We start from the raw sequence: 16,478 nt of genomic DNA on the forward strand, positions 1-16,478 counted from the left end.
ACACACATGCACAAACAGGACCTATACATGGACACAGTGGAGAGATGTCAGAGTGAGGGGCCCTTGGTCAGGTGCCCCGAGCAGTTGGGGGGTTCAGTGCCTTGCTCAAGGGCACCTCGGCTGTGCCCAGGAGGTGAAGTGGCACCTCTCCAGCCACCAGTCCACGCTCCATATCTGGTCCGGACGGGGACTCGAACAGGCGACCCTCCGGTTCCCAACCCAAGTCCCTATGGACTGAGCTACTGCCGCCCCACAATGTATGTGTATATATATATATATACACAATATGTGTATGTATAGCAGGCATTCAGTGTCTTTGTCTCTGTTTGATACACTGAAGAAGGCTTAGGCCGATTAAATTATACATTTTGACTTTTTCCTCCAAGAACCGTCACCTTATCGTGGTGGAGGAGTTTGAGTGCCCTAATGACCCTAGGAGCTATGCTGTCGGGGGCATTTTGCCCCTGGTAGGGTTTCCCTTGGCAGATTGGTTCTGGGCGAAGGGTCAGACGAAGAACGGTTCAAAAGACCCTTCATGATGGTTATGATCAAGGACAAGTGTACCCGGCCCGGAGGGTTACCGGGGCCCCGCCCTGGAGCCAGGCCTGGGGTTGGGGTCCGTGGGCGAGCGCCTGGTGGTCGGGCCTTCGCCCATGGGGTCCGGCCGGGCCCAGCCCGAACCGGTTACATGGGTTCGGTCCCCTGCAGGCCCACCACCCGTAGAGAGATCCAGAAGGGTTCGGTGCAATGTGGATTGGGCAGCAGACCAAGGCGGGGGCCTTGGCGGTCCGATCCTCGGTTACAGAAGTTGGCTCTTGGGACATGGAATGTCACCTCTCTGGCGGGGAAGGAGCCGGAGCTTGTGGAAGAGGCTGAGCGTTACCGGCTAGATATAGTCGGCCTCACCTCGACACATAGTTCTGGCTCTGGAGCCCTAGTCCTTGAGAGGGGTTGGACTCTCTCCTTCGCTGGAGTTGCTCCGGGTGAGAGGCGGAGGGCCGGGGTGGGCTTTCTGATAGCCCCCAGACTCTCTGCCTGTACGTTGGGGTTTACCCCAGTAGACGAAAGGGTTGCTTCCCTGCACCTTCGGGTCGGGGAACGGGTCCTGACTGTTGTCTGTGCTTATGCACCGAACAACAGTTCAGAGTACCCACCCTTTTTGGAGTCCCTGGGACGGGTGCTGGACAGTGCCCCAACCGGGGACTCCATTGTTCTGCTGGGGGACTTCAACGCTCATGTGGGCAATGACAGCGGGACCTGGAGGCGTGATTGGGAGGAACGGCCTGCCCGATCTGAACTCGAGTGGTGTTCAGTTATTGGACTTCTGTGCGGGTCGCAGTTTGGCCATAACTAACACCATGTTCAAACATAAGGATGTCCATCGGTGCACGTGGCACCAGGACAGCCTAGGTCGCAGGTCAATGATCGACTTTGTAGTCGTATCATTTGACCTGCGGCCATATGTTCTGGACACTCGGGTGAAGAGAGGAGCAGAGCTGTCAACTGATCACCACCTGGTGGTGAGTTGGATCAGATGGTGGGGAAGACGTCGCGCAGATCTGGCAGGCCCAAGCGAACAGTGAGGGTCTGCTGGGAACGCCCTGGCGGAAGAACCTGTCCAGATGATCTTCAACTCCCACCTCCGGGAGAGCTTCAACGCGCGTCGAGGGCGGAGGGGGACGTTGAGTCCGAATGGACTTTGCTCCGCTCTGCCATTGTTGAGGCGGCGGTTGTGAGCTGTGGCCGCAAGGCCGCTGGTGCCAGTCGCGGCGGTAATCCCCGAACCCGCTGGTGGACACCAGAGGTGAGGGGAGCCATCAGGCTGAAGAAGGAGGCCTACAGGGCATGGTTGGTCTGTGGGTCTCCGGAAGCAGCTGACGGGTACCGGCGGGCCAAGCGGAGCGCGGCGGCGGCGGCAGTCGTTGAGGCAAAAACTCGGGCGTGGGAGGAGTTCGGTGAGGCCATGGAGGAAGACTATCGATCGGCTCCAAAGAGGTTCTGGCAAACCGTCCGGCGCCTCAGGGGGGGAAGGCGGCAACTTGCTCACACTGTTTACAGTGGGGGCGGGGAGCTGCTGACGTCAACTGGGGACATTGTCGGGCGGTGGAAGGAATACTTTGAGGAGCTCCTCAATCCCACCAACACGTATTCCAGTGAGGAAACAGAGACGGGGGTCTCAGGGGCGGGTCGTCCAATTTCTGGGGCAGAAGTCGCCGAGGTGGTGAAACAACTCCGAGGCGGCGGAGCCCCGGGGGTGGATGAGATTCGTCCCGGATATCTCAAGGCTCTGGATGTTGTAGGGCTGTCTTGGCTGACACGCCTCTGCAACATTGCGTGGACATCGGGGGCAGTGCCCCTGGAGTGGCAGACCGGGGTGGTGGTCCCCATTTTCAAGAAAGGGGACCAGAGGGTGTGTTCCAACTACAGGGGCATCACACTCCTCAGCCTACCCGGTAAGGTCTACTCCAGGGTGCTGGAGAAGAGGGTCCGGTCGATAGTTGAACCTCGGATCGAGGAGGAGCAATGTGGTTTTCGTCCCGGACGCGGAACCGTGGACCAGCTCTTTACCCTCGCCAGGGTGCTGGAGGGGCATGGGAGTTCGCCCAACCAGTCCACATGTGTTTTGTGGATTTGGAGAAGGCTTACGACCGTGTCCCCAGGGGCATCCTGTGGGGGGTGCTCCGGGAGTATGGGGTGGGTGGCCCCTTGCTAAGGGCCATCCAGTCCCTGTACCGAAGGAGCATGAGTCTGGGTCGCGTGGCTGGCAGTAAGTCGGACCTGTTCCCGGTGAGGGTTGGACTCCGCCAGGGCTGCCCTTTGTCACCGGTTCTGTTCATAACTTTTATGGACAGAATTTCTAGGCGCAGCCGAGTGGTGGAGGGTGTCAGGTTCGGTGATGGGAGAATCTCGTCCCTGCTTTTTGCGGATGACGTGGTCCTCCTAGCTCCATCGAGCAGTGACCTCCAGCTCTCGCTGGTTCGCAGCCGAGTGTGAAGCGGCTGGGATGAGAATCAGAACCTCCAAGTCCGAGGCCATGGTCCTCAGCCGGAAAAGGGTGGATTGCCCACTCCAGGTCAGGGGGGAGGTCCTTCCTCAGGTGGAGGAGTTTAAGTATCTCGGGATCTTGTTCACGAGTGAGGGTAGGATGGAGCGGGAGATTGACAGGCGGATTGGGGCAGCGTCAGCAGTGATGCGGGCGCTTAACCGGTCCGTTGTGGTGAAAAGGGAGCTTGGCCAGAAAGCGAAGCTCTTGATTTACCGGTCGATCTTCGTTCCAACCCTCACCTATGGTCATGAGCTCTGGGTAGTGACCGAAAGAATGAGATCGCGAATACAAGCGGCCGAAATGAGTTTCCTCCGCAGGGTGGCTGGGCTCAGCCTTAGGGATAGGGTGAGGAGCTCAGACATTCGGGAGGGACTCGGAGTAGAGCCGCTGCTCCTCCACATCGAGAGGAGCCAGTTGAGGTGGTTCGGGCATCTGGTAAGGATGCCTTCCGGACGCCTCCCTTGGGAGGTGTTTCGGGCATGTCCAACCGGGAGGAGACCTCGGGGCCGCCCCAGGACACGCTGGAGGGACTACATCACCCGGCTGGCCTGGGAACGCCTCGGGGTTCCCGCGGAAGAGCTGATGGAAGTGGCTGGGGAGAGGACTGTCTGGGCTTCCTTGCTGAGGCTGCTGCCCCCGCGACCCGGACCCGGATAAGCGGAGGACGACGACGACTTTTTTGTCTTTTGTGAGTGCTGTTGCCCACAAGTTTTTGTTGAAGGAACAGACTTAACATACTTGCTGTTTTGGAGTTCCAGGTGAACTCATGGAAGACATTACTGTAGGGAAGATGTTTGGTGATGCCAGGCTTATGAGCCTGGAAGTCATTGTCTGATGAAGCCAAAAGAATTAGGCTTCATCAAACGGTGACTTCCAGCATGCACCGGAGCAGTTTGTAGTTGAGTGTGAAGTGGTTGGAATGGGAGTCAGCATCTTCATATCTGATGGCATGGTTCTCTTCCAAGAAATGGTGGATTGTTCTCCCCTGGTTGGGACTGAGTTTCTGTTCATGAGGAAGGATAAGAATGGAGCATGAGGTGTGCTGGTGCAGTGTCAGTGGATGTCGGGGATGTCTGTCTGTGTTCAGGTTTAACGAAGTACTTAGAATCTGGATACTAAAACTTCAAATTGGTATCCAGATCACGGTAATGCTGTTTTTATCAGGTCAGTCTGATTCTTTACCAAAAAAAGCACCATTAGAAAACTGCATAAACTTACTCTGATACAGATTAGATTTGACATTTGTAATTATGTTAGTTGGATACAGCTACATGTCGACATGTGGAGAAGTATAATATAAGAATATGTGTTAATTTTGTATATGTGGTGTGTGTTCTGTTCACAGTGTGTTTGGTCACATCAGCTACAGGTCAGACTGGGAGTTGGTCAAAGTGGACTTCAGGCAGTCTTTCCCCCGGCAGTGCACTGAGTCTGACTACGAGTCCTGGCAGCTTACAGGCCTGCAGGTAATTCACACACACACACACACAAACACACACACACACACACACACACACACACACACACAAAAACAGTACAGACACATCATAAACAGTACACATGTGCTTATTTGAAACTGTATTCTCATTTCCCCATGGTCACTCAGGGAGAGAAGTGCATTATGGGCCAGGAGCGGAGTTTCAGGAGAAGGAAGGAAACAGCATTCTGTATCAAAGGAAAAACCTACACATCAACTCTTACCACCAAACCCTGTCAGTGCACAGAGAAAGACTTCAACTGGTGAGCACCGCACAGATGAAGAAAACACTGAACAGACTTTAGATTACATTTCCTTGGATTATTGTTTCTGAAAGTTGTAGTAAGATACAGCATAAATAAATATAAATTCTAATATATAATATGTTTTAATATTAATAAATATTAATAAATATTTAATAAATATGTTATCATTTTAAATGTTTATATATTTAACCTTTATATAACCATGAGTCATTCCCATTGAGATTTAAAATCTCTTTTTCAAGGGAGTCCTGGCCAAGTCAGCAGCTTGAGGCGGCTTTTTGTAATTGTTTTTAATTTGAATCAAGCTTTTTCCTCATGGTTTATGGGTTGCTCTTCTGCGCTCAAGGCGCCTGGTGTTTTTCTGAAGCGCTCTGAACTCCTTGAGTTGAAAAAACTTCAACTCGGAGGAGAAAGGGGAAAAACATATTTTTTTCCATTGTCCAGTCACATGATTTGAGAGGTGGTGGTCGTAGCAAGATTACAGTTGGTAAACAATGGACGAGAAACCCCCTGCCTGTGCATTTTAGGAACTAGCTACTAATTACTGTTAAAAGGTTGCAACCTGCAAAACTGTCTGTGTGATCGGGAGCTAAGAGTGCTCTCACACCTGTAGTTCAGTTCATTTGATCACACTAGAAAGAAAAAAATGACACATTTTAGTTTTGGTTCAGTTCCTGTTCACTTTTTTTGCAAGTGAACCAAAAGTAGTAAACATGCAGTTCTACCAACTGACAGGTAACTTGTTGATTGGACAGTTTTGGCGTTTGTCATCTTGCATCATCAGGGCCATCAGGACCCATATGGGAAAATTAAATTCTGGTGACTGACAGAAGTTTGTGCAGCAGCACTTCAATGCTTCTAAAATGTTTATATTTCTGTTCTTTGGTTTCACAATGAGCTCATAGAGAAATAACTGATTGTAAGCATTATCAGGCGGCTATTATAAGACTGCAAATGCCATGTTGTAAATAGTGACTAACATAGAGATGGGATGAAAAGAAGGTGTCTTGTACAGTGATGATTGATACTGTGGGATCACTGTCACACACTTTTTAATGGACTTTATGAAAAGGCAAAGTACACAGAGTAAGAAACAATGAAGTTTTTTTAATCAGTAAAAATACCCTCACTGACTTGGATGTGTGTTACCATGGTTACCTGTATGCATTAGCATAAATAGGTTATGGGATATACATGGCCTTTATCAGGATCAATGATGAGATGGCAGACAGATTTCACGATCAGATTTATTATTGGTTTAGCTGTTGCTAAAATCACCTTTCTGCTTTCATAAAATCCTCTGGATGGTTCTTTTTTTTACACCACAAACAAACTACACCAGAGTTTGTTTGGAAGCAGACTGAGACCCACCTTTTCAAGCAGTCACAGTTCGGTTGTTTGGTCCACACTGGGGTTTAATTGACAGCTTTCACTGTACTGTACGAACTATACTAACTGTGCAAATGGACCTGAGTTTGTTTTAACCAAACCAAACAGGTTAGGTATGAAAGGACCGTAAGAACACAAGAGCAAATAGTTCAAACAAACAGCATAAAAATTCACACACAAGAAACAAGCAACAGACTTGTGGACACAATGGGGAGTCACACATTTTTGAAAACAAAAATATGACAAACCTAGTATTTGTATGAATCTGGCTACTAGCTAAGCAAATCCGGTGTCCAGCGTCATTTGGTGGATGCCCCTCATTGTCCATTTAAAATCATGACAGATTCAGAAACTGCTTGGCTCATTTCTTGTCTCAAATATTTTCAGAATTATTGTCATGATATAAGAGAAAGTTTATAAGCAAGCCTCCAAGCGTCCAGTGCTGGAAAGTGGCGCAAAACCCTTGCACCCAAAAATACCCCTTTGGACACACACCATCTGTATTGCCCCAGGTGCTTTCACCTTGTCCATTATTTTCTCAGACTACATTTTGTTGTGTATTATGTCATAAAAATGTATAATAAAATTATAAAATATTTTTATCTATCTATTATTTATGTATCTATACAGTATATACAAAAGATACTTTATATCTTTTATTACATCAAAAATATTTAATTATCTTCGTATATAGAATGCTATGGCGTTAAATTTGCAGGTCAGTATTTTACAATTTTTCACTATTTCTTTTCTATCATGTGTGTGTGTGTGTGTGTGTGTGTGTGTGTGTGTGTGTGTGTGTGTAGTGACTATGGTTTTGAACGGTCCCACACAGAAGACAGTCGGTGCATCGCTGACTTCTGGCACGATCCAGATTCACCACTGGAGGACTGCCATCTAGGGCAAACCTATGAGTCCAGCACTGGGTCTGTGCATGTGCACAAACACATTCACACATACACACACACACACACACACACACACTTAAATACATTATTTTTGGGAAACCTGAGAAACAAGAATATTAATTTTCACTGGTGACCAGTGAGAGTAGCGTGATATCAGTCTCATGTCTATGCACTAGCTATGGAGCTGGAATCAACATATGCTTTACCTAGTTTAGCATAAAGACTGGAGGGAGAGGAAAACAGCTAGTCCATTGCTGTCGAAATTATAGGCACTTCCGCTAAACCTACAAATTTTTGTTTTTATGTGTTTGTTTGTGAACAGATCAAATTAATTAGATATAATTTGTTGAGTGAGTTTTAGAGGTGCTGCTAGCTGTAACTTTTGATTTTTAGGCAGAATCAGACTAGCTTTTCCCCTCTTCCAGTCTTTTTGCTGAGCTTCTTTCTCCTGTTCCATCATAGACACATTTATGAGATTAATATTGATCTTGTCATCTTCGTCTATTTACCACCTCCAGACTCTTACACTTGCACTGTCCTTTGCTTTGTTTCAGCTACAGGAAGGTGATATCTAACATGTGTGAAGGGGGACTAAACAAGCACCAGAGCGCCAAACAACACAGCTGCCCCCTGCTGCCCCCTAAAGGATTACAGGTGGGCATCAAAGGGCAGATGTTGGCTGTGGCGCCTGGTGATGACATCACATTTGTTGTCCACCAGGAACAGGTAGGATAAAAGCTATTTCTTGTCTGTTCCTCCTTTTCTTCCTTCCATGTTGTTGAAATCTGTTGAAATTTCTAGCTCTTTCCCACCAGGGTGACACCAGCAGCACCAAGTACCAGGTGGACCTTGGTGACGGCGTTCGGGCCATCTACCAGAACCTGACAGTGACAGATGAGCCTATCCAGCATCGCTACAAAAATCCAGGCATTTACAAGGTCACAGTGAAGGCCGAGAACATGGCAGGGCACAACAAGGCCACCATGTACATCCAGGTCACAGGTCTGCCTTCCAGACAGTCACTCAGTGTTTTTATGTGGTGATTAATCAACTATGCATACTTTGTCCTTTTGAAAGATAGCATTTAGTCCAAATTAAGTCTCAGGTCTTTAAAGAATGAGTCAAATTTATGTCTCAAGTCCTTTTTGAAAGACAAACCTCAGAGTCTTCAACTCAAAAAACTGTTTTGTTTTGGGGGGGTTTCTCTGTCAATGCTTGTTGGTGCAAATACCAACAGCACGACTGAGAAATCATGCCATATTCTTTAATAAAATGGGCATTTAATGTCCAGGTGTAAGTCGTGAATCAAGGCATGTGTTGAAAGGTAAAGAGGTAAAGAATGCTCAAAATGAAAAACTGAAAATGTGAAAAACCCCATGATGACTTTCTGTCTGTTTGGATCATAGTAGTGTTGCTTTTCATCACTGCTCCTGGTTTTTATTTTTAAAAATCTGTGTTCGGTCATATTAAGACAAAGATAGGGCTGTTCCTGAACCTGACATTTTAGCAAAAGCAGCTTAGTGCATGAGGGATCAGATTTCACATGCATAGGTGGAAGATGAGCTTAAAGGCATACTATGCAGGATTTGTTTGTTACTGTTCATACATTCAAACTTGGCTCCTCCTCCTTGGCTCACTGAGACTAAGAGCAGCAGTGGTCAAACGAGCTAGAGAGTAAATGAAGAAAATAAGCGAACTCAACGAGAACAAAGTGGTGCATCAGAGAAATGAAACATTATTTTCTGATTGTATTCAGGAGCACAAATAACTACACCCACACCTCCGTACAAACCCCTTTAGAAAGCATCAAGCATCTGCTTGGCTTCTCTGCTGTGTGTGTGTGTGTGTGTGTGTGTGTGTGTGTGTGTGTGTGTGTGTGTGTTTTGTCAACCTCATCCTCAATCAAACAGACACACAGACCTGCAGTTTGCATCCACACAGCAGAGGAGAGTGACAGAGACAGTGATGTCACCTGGTCACTACATTTGTGTTGAATTCCAACTTATCGCTGCTATTGGCTGGGGAATACACACCACTACCCAAAGGCTGACATCCTGGTCATAGCGCCAAGACAGTCTGATAATACATCCTCAAGGGAGGCTTCTGTGTACAGCCATACTATTTCTTGACTGCCATTGCAGTTCTCTATAACATCCTCATAGGGCAAATACAGCTGTTCTGTTTATGACTGCAGTTCATTCATTCCGCATCTACCACACACGAAGGACAGAATATTCTTCTGGTCTAAGATACTACAATCTACAAACATCTAAATTTGCCAGCCAGAGGTAAGCAAAATGTTTGTCTCCTAGACTTTTATCAGAAGTTGAAGTGAATATTACATGTTACAGTGTCTGAACCGCTGCCGCAATGCAGGCAACATTAACCTTAAAGCCCAAATTCACCATGGTTCTCTATTGCCTGGAGATTATTTCAACAGGAGAACAGCGGATGGCAGCACCAGAGACTGGCAAGCCAGAGCTGGCTAGTATATCACCAGAGCTACCATTCTCTTTTCTTCTGGCCCAGTAATCTCCCAGTGGCAGGGAATGAGACTGAGAAACCAACCTAGCACTGTCAGTGGCCACCAGCCTGTTGTTCGGCTCATTTTCTGTAACTGGTGTAGAATGAGTAAAATTTTACGCTGTAATGCTTCATTCACACACTCTTTTCACAGTGTAGGAAAGTAAATTGTTAAAATCAGATGAGTGACAATTTCATCCAGCTCACTTTCAGTAACATTAACCAGTGTAATGTTGCTATGAAAGCATGGTTGCTTTAGCAAGCTAGCTAGCCAACTACCCAGCCATGGCAGGTTTGTACCAAGGAAAGAGAAGGTCATTTCATCAATTTGACTGAGGAAGAGCAGTGTCTGTATGACACAAGCCATAAATCCTCATTAGGAATTATGCCTACGTGTTAAAATGTCGGAACATGTGCCACCACCTTAGCAACAACCTTTAACATTAGATACACGGCAGACTGACTGTGGATACCGCAATATTTAAACGAATTGCCGAAGGAATGTTAATTAGGTTATTATGTTAATGTAAATCTGAGAAATAGGAAATGAGACACGAGACACATGATTTCGCACAGAATAAAAAGTGCAAGAAGCATTATTTATCATCAGTGAAACACCTGTAAAAAAAGGTTTGGTTAACACGAAAAAAAAACCCCAAAACATTTTAGTCTGTTAATCGTTCACATTCTCTGTAGTAAGCTAGTGTAGTACGCTCTGTTAGTCTGTATGCCCACCGAATAATTTTTATTTGTTAGTTAATTTGTCAGCCTGTTGCATGGATTGTGATTGCTCAGTAGTCATAGCCTTCTCATAACAGTCAAAGCCACATCATGGTACACATGGTACACGTGGTACAGTAGTGGGCTCTGCATCCCTGACCCCAGGTATGCTTTCTAATCCAATATGTGATAATTGTATACACTCTCACATTCGATGCGTGCAAACACTACTACTACTCACTACTCTATTGTGATGTAACATTTGACTTTTCATTTTAGCTTTTGTGTTGGATTTTCCCTTTCTTTATGGAGAAATTTTCCAGGAGTTTCAACTTCATTTTAAAGAAGAATACCATCGAGGGGCTGCTCAGCTAAATGTCTGCTACTCCTCAACAGAAGCTTTCTCTCCATTTTGTGATAAGTATGCAAAATATGTTGCAATTCATGTTGCTTCATTTACTATTGTTGTGTCTTGCAAAAAAAAAATGTCATGTCTGTATATCTGTACTGTAATTAGTTAACTGTGTATTAGTTTTTTCTTCTTAACATATACTTATAACTTCTGTTTTTAATACAGTCAGCTATGGTGTGAGGATGGTGTTTGCTGTGGCTCAGAGGTAGAGCTGGTCATCCACCAATCAGAAGATCAGTGGTTCCATCCCTGGCTCCTCCAGCTCCTCCTCTTGAGAAAGATACTGAACCCCAAATTGCTCCTGGTGACGCTTCCATCAGTGTGTCAAAAACAAAAACAAAAAACTGAGTAGCAGGTGGCACCTTGTATGGTGTATGAATGTGTGTGTGAATGGGTGAATGTGACTCCTAGTGTAAAAAGCGCTTTGAGTGGTGGGATGACTAGAAAGGCTATACAAATGCAGGTCCATTGACCATTTACCACTTTAGTGATGACTATGGGATGGACATACTGGCAAATTTGATATGGCAGACATCATACTCTGTATTAGGGGTGGCTGTGGCTTAGAAGTAGAGCGGGTCGGCCACCAATCGAAAGATCAGCGGTTCTGATACTAAACCTCAAATTGCTCCCGATGGCTGTTCCATCGGTGTGTGAGTGTTTTAAAAACTGAGTAGCAGGTAAATATTCACAGGGCGCACACACAGTGGTGAGTGTGGTGACACAATAAAAATCTCTTGACTGCAGGAAACCACAGGTAAGCAGACTACAACACTCACACTGTATAGTCATTGTCATATGGTAATGCCAAGCAGCTACCGGCAAACAGGAACCAAGGATGTGGAAGCAGATCTTGTTGTCAGGGACAGAAGGTTGGTGCAATTACCGGGAATCAAACGAAGTAGGCAGGTCGAAGAGAGTCAAGGTCAGCAATGGGAAATCAGTCCAGAATAAAGTATTGGAGCCTAAGGGGCGAAGAACAATCTGGCCATAAGTGTCTGTGAGGCTTGGTATATTTACTGGCTGTGAGTAATAAGGAAGAGGTGAACTGAGTTGTGTAGATGAGGTTGGTGTGAACTAGTGCTGAGACAGAGCAGGAGAGCAGGGATGCAGAACTGTGACAAATACACTGATAATACAAACAGTTCCCTTTTCCCTTGTGCATGAAAGCCAGTGCCAGACTTAACAAGCGCTTGTAAAGCTGTTGTTGTTTTTTCTCCCTTTTTTTTAAATTTTATTTTATGAAGGACACTGTTCCTGTAGTTTTAAGTAATTTGAAATGAATATGAACATAACTAACTATTAGAAACTGGAAATGTTTGCTGTTTCATTTTCTTGTAATAATTGGAGTAAAGTATACTAATGTACGTTGAAAATGGTCATGGAAATTTTGTTTAGTACGGAAGCCGAGAACGGCCATGTATTATTCTTTTTTTTTAATTTTTTATATATGTATGTATATATATATATATATATATATATATATATATATATATATATATACATAAAAAAAGCAGTAAATGCACTCTGGGAGTTATTTGTTTTCTGTATCAGCGTGACGCGCTGTGTTAATTGAGTGAATCGTCCGAGCCGTTAATTTGAGTTTGATTTAATTTAATTACACTAAAGTTGTTGAGTTAAACTAACCATACGAGTCCTTTCCGTTTTTATACAATTTATTGCTGCATTTTGAAAGCAAAAAGAGTTAAGCTTTGTGGGGGTTTCATGTTATATCAGGGGTTTCAGCTTGGCACCATGAACCTGTGCCTCCCATGACCTGTAAAAGTAGCGTTGTGACATAAGCCTCAGTTTCTGTTGTTGGCGAATTGTTACATGCTGATGAATTCGCTGGTCAAGGCTAGGCAAAACGTTAGTACAGGTGAGATGACAGACAGATAGATGGTTTGTTTCTAACAAAATACTTTCTGTAGACGTGCTGCAAGAACAGATAAATGCTTAATATACATCTGCAGCCAGAGCGCATTACACTGTCAATAGGATTTATGTGTGGGGAATACCAGAATGTGTTATCCAAATAAGGGCATGTACGTCACAAATAGAAGATGGATGTGATTTCCCGTCGATGAGATAAACGCAACTGTCCTCAAAGTCCATGCCGATGCAGAGAGGGAGAAATGCACAGACTGCTTCATGTTGGAAGTGCTGTGGTCGGACTAACTGTCGATCGGACTAATGGGTATGAAGACGACCCAGTCCTCTTATCCGGTTGCTAATGAAGTTAACATTCTCAGCAGGATCACTTAACCGTTGCCTGTGAAGTTGTAACCAGTACAGCCAGTGGCAGCTCTTGTGGGCTGAAATCAGGACGATCACATTAACCAGCACGCAATCATCAGACTTGACAATTATCACGAGAAAACAATCTTGGTTATGACAAGATAACGAGATAATTAATTCGTTATCATGAGAAAACAGTGCACCAAAAAAAAGAATAATCCATGGCTGTTCTCAGCTTATGTAGTTTTGGGTCTTTGAAAAGTCTTTTTTTTTTCAATTAAAATGTACAGGAACCCTGATATTTCTATTTTAGTTTTATCACTGAAATGCAGCCATTTTATTATTGAGATAAGAATTTCCATCAGGACAGTTTAAATGAACTTTTCAGCATAGTTCTGCAATAAATGATGTTAAAGCCTTGTATCATGCTAATGCCTTATATACTGTGTGTCACCTTGTAAACCATATCATAAACACCTTAAGATACGACTCTAAAGTTTTGTTCTTCTAACTGCATTTCTAACATTTTTTTGACTCAATCCATTACTGGGACCACTACAGCGAACCGCAAACGGGTACCTGATATCCATGAATTCACACACTGACACTGCGACTGAATATTTTTGTAACAATTAAGCCACAATTTTGCACTTGACAATACGCAGTCCGGCCAAATAATAGGCTTTGACCTAGTATTCTTTCAGGAAAATCCTGCATAGTAGTCCTTTAACGAGCAGCTCTTGCCACAGTTACTCAGCTGACTACATTAATTTTAAGTTTTAAAACTTATTTTTTACTAATTTTAAAGATTTAGTGGAGAGTGCTTTCCATGAGGATAGTGGTGCTGAATGTGCACAACTGAAACAATGACCCAAACACATGGCTTTAATGTTCAATGTCAGAAGAATACAAAGTTTTTGAAGAATTGAAAGTACCAGCAGACCTAAGAAAACATTAGTTGAGAGTGCACACACACTCATATTGTGCTGTGTTAAACTTAATGGGACATGACAAGTGAAAATATACAACCCTGTTTCCAAAAAAGTTGGGATGCTGTGTGAAACCTAAATAAAAATAGAATGCAGTGATTTGTGAATCCTTGTTGACCTATTTAAATATAATACAAAGACAAAAAATGAATCTTCAAACTAATGAACTGAACTGAATAGTTCTTACCACCATCCCACGACATGTCAGTAGCCTGCACACTCTCTTGACCTAAAAATTGTTTGACACCTAAAAGAGATAAAAATGACGAAAATGTCTTGACTATTGAATTTTAGCATACAAGGCAAAGCTATGGTTTTTCAGTCAGTGGGGTTTGGAGGTTCTTCTCATTATTATTATTATTATTGTTATCATTCTTAATATACTTTGAAAGATGGCTCTGTCTCTTTGCAGCTTTAAAACTCAAAGAGCTGCTTGCATATGTGGGTTTAAGCATATTATGAAGAACACAAATTTATTTTAAGATTAGATCATTAGGTTTGGCCTCAGATAGTATACTTATCTCATTCAAAATGCTTGTATAAAAGTTTAGAGTCAATAAACACCTCCTGGTCCGCTTCTACACAGCCATCCAAAGTGTCATCACCTCCTCCATCACAGTCTGGTATGGTAACACGGACAGTCATTCAAAAACAAAATTACAACGCATCGTGTCCACGGCCTCTAAGATCACCAGTTCTGCCCTCCCATCAATCGAATCCATATCCCATCAGCGTGTTTCTAAACGGGCAAATAAAATCATCTCAGACCCCTCTCATCCAGCAAACCACCTTTTCCAGACCCTCCCTTCTGGTAGGCATCTCAGGTCACTTGCCACAAAATCCACCCTTTTTAAAAACAGCTTTTCCCCCACAGCAATACGAACACTCAACTCCCTCCGTTAGCATGCATATGGACTTTGTATATATGACTGTGTTGTACTGTTGTATTTTTTGTTTTGTGTTTTTTTGGTTTCAGGTGTGTCACGTTGTGTGGGTTTTGGCTACAGGGCTATTGTTTTCCGCAATATGTTCTGTGGATGTCTGTATGCACTTTATTCATGTATGTCTGTATGTATGTATGCACTTGTTGATGTTGTGACGATGAAGCAGTGTCCTGTATATATGTACCGAAAGCAAATACCACCGACTAAGATTGCGTGGCAATTAAAGTTCTATTCTGTTCTATTCTATTCTAAACAAATTGACACTGAAATGACTTTGACTTGCAATTTAAAGACATTCAAAACTGAAGTGGATGTTTTCTTTTCTAACAGCCCCTCTACAGGAAGTGCACTTGGAAGTGGTTCCAATCACTGGGAGAAACTATGAGGTCAATCTAACAGCCATAGTTCTTCCCACAGAGGCCAACTTGTCCGTCTTCTACTGGTGGATAGGAGACAACCTGCAGGTAAAGGACATACAGCAAACTTTATCTCATAGCATTACCTGACATCAAATCTATTCATTTATTAATTTTTTTCACAAAATTATTCACAAATAAAGCTACATTTGTTTATTATTTTGGCTACAGTGGAGCAGTAAAACAAACAATATTATCACCTTATAAAGTTGTTAGTTAACATATTAGCAAAATAATGTTTGCTATCTATCCAATATTAATGAGCAATATTATCATTCATTTGGAGTCATATTTGTGTCCACCTTGTATGCCCATTATTTTCTCTCCATTTAGCTCTGTTTTTGATTGTTACCTACTCCTGAAAACAATATCTGTCTCTTTAACTGTGAAATGCTCCAGTAGGTTCACTAAATAGTTGCTAACTTTGCCCGTCTGCTGTTTGCTGCTGAGCAGGTAGTGTTTTATGGAGTTTTAGATCTTTTTTCTCCAGAAACAGGTTACTGCTGTGACTGATACATGCACTATGAGAGTTGTGAGAGTGAACCAAAACAACAAATTTGCACCCAGACAACTAAACAGTGAGCTGAAATTCACTTAAAAAGCTCTTTAAAGCTGAGGGGAGCTGCAGATCTCACTGATGATCCTCTATAGCTTCATGGCTTGTATGAGCTATCCCTTTCACAGTGTCACATTGTTTTCGCTTTGTTAAATTATGTGACTGTTGTCAAAACCACTTTCAGTAAGGATGACAGTTTGAGCCCAATTTTGATCTCAGACTTTTCAGACACACCCTGTATACACAGTTGACCTACCTAACAGCCAGCCTGTGACTTTCTCCTGTAGCCTACGCTGACTCTGCAGAACAGCCTTCTGACTCGTTTCCCAGAGACAGGAGAGGTTTCAGTCACTGTCCAGGCTTCTAATGGCCGAACTATGGTGCAGGATACCAGGACAGTTCAAGTCTACGGTAACAATGACATTTGAAAGGTTGATACAGCAGCATATAGAAATTAACATAACAGAAAGCATTTTTGCATTATAACATTTTTTTGTTCTTTTCCTTTTCAGAATACTGGTTCTTAATCGCATAAACGCTAATAGCCCTACATAGAATATAGTAGAAACTCATCAGTTATTGTTGATGAGTGTG

The 16,478-nt window shown here is 43.9% G+C and overlaps 1 protein-coding gene across 3 annotated transcripts in view; it reads left to right on the top strand.

The window, feature by feature from the left end:
- Positions 1–16,478, top strand: part of sorcs2 (sortilin-related VPS10 domain containing receptor 2) — a 1,110,317-nt gene that overhangs the window by 1,070,410 nt on the left and 23,429 nt on the right. For all 3 annotated transcript variants that reach the window (XM_049568808.1, XM_049568804.1, XM_049568807.1), the window contains exons 15-21: positions 4,392–4,512; positions 4,653–4,786; positions 6,985–7,104; positions 7,641–7,812; positions 7,902–8,088; positions 15,243–15,376; positions 16,172–16,295. In XM_049568808.1, coding sequence (XP_049424765.1) covers positions 4,392–4,512; positions 4,653–4,786; positions 6,985–7,104; positions 7,641–7,812; positions 7,902–8,088; positions 15,243–15,376; positions 16,172–16,295 — 992 coding nt within the window. The remainder of the gene's footprint in view (positions 1–4,391; positions 4,513–4,652; positions 4,787–6,984; positions 7,105–7,640; positions 7,813–7,901; positions 8,089–15,242; positions 15,377–16,171; positions 16,296–16,478) is intronic.

Source organism: Epinephelus fuscoguttatus, linkage group LG23, assembly GCF_011397635.1.
Source record: "Epinephelus fuscoguttatus linkage group LG23, E.fuscoguttatus.final_Chr_v1".
NCBI lineage: Eukaryota > Metazoa > Chordata > Actinopteri > Perciformes > Serranidae > Epinephelus > Epinephelus fuscoguttatus.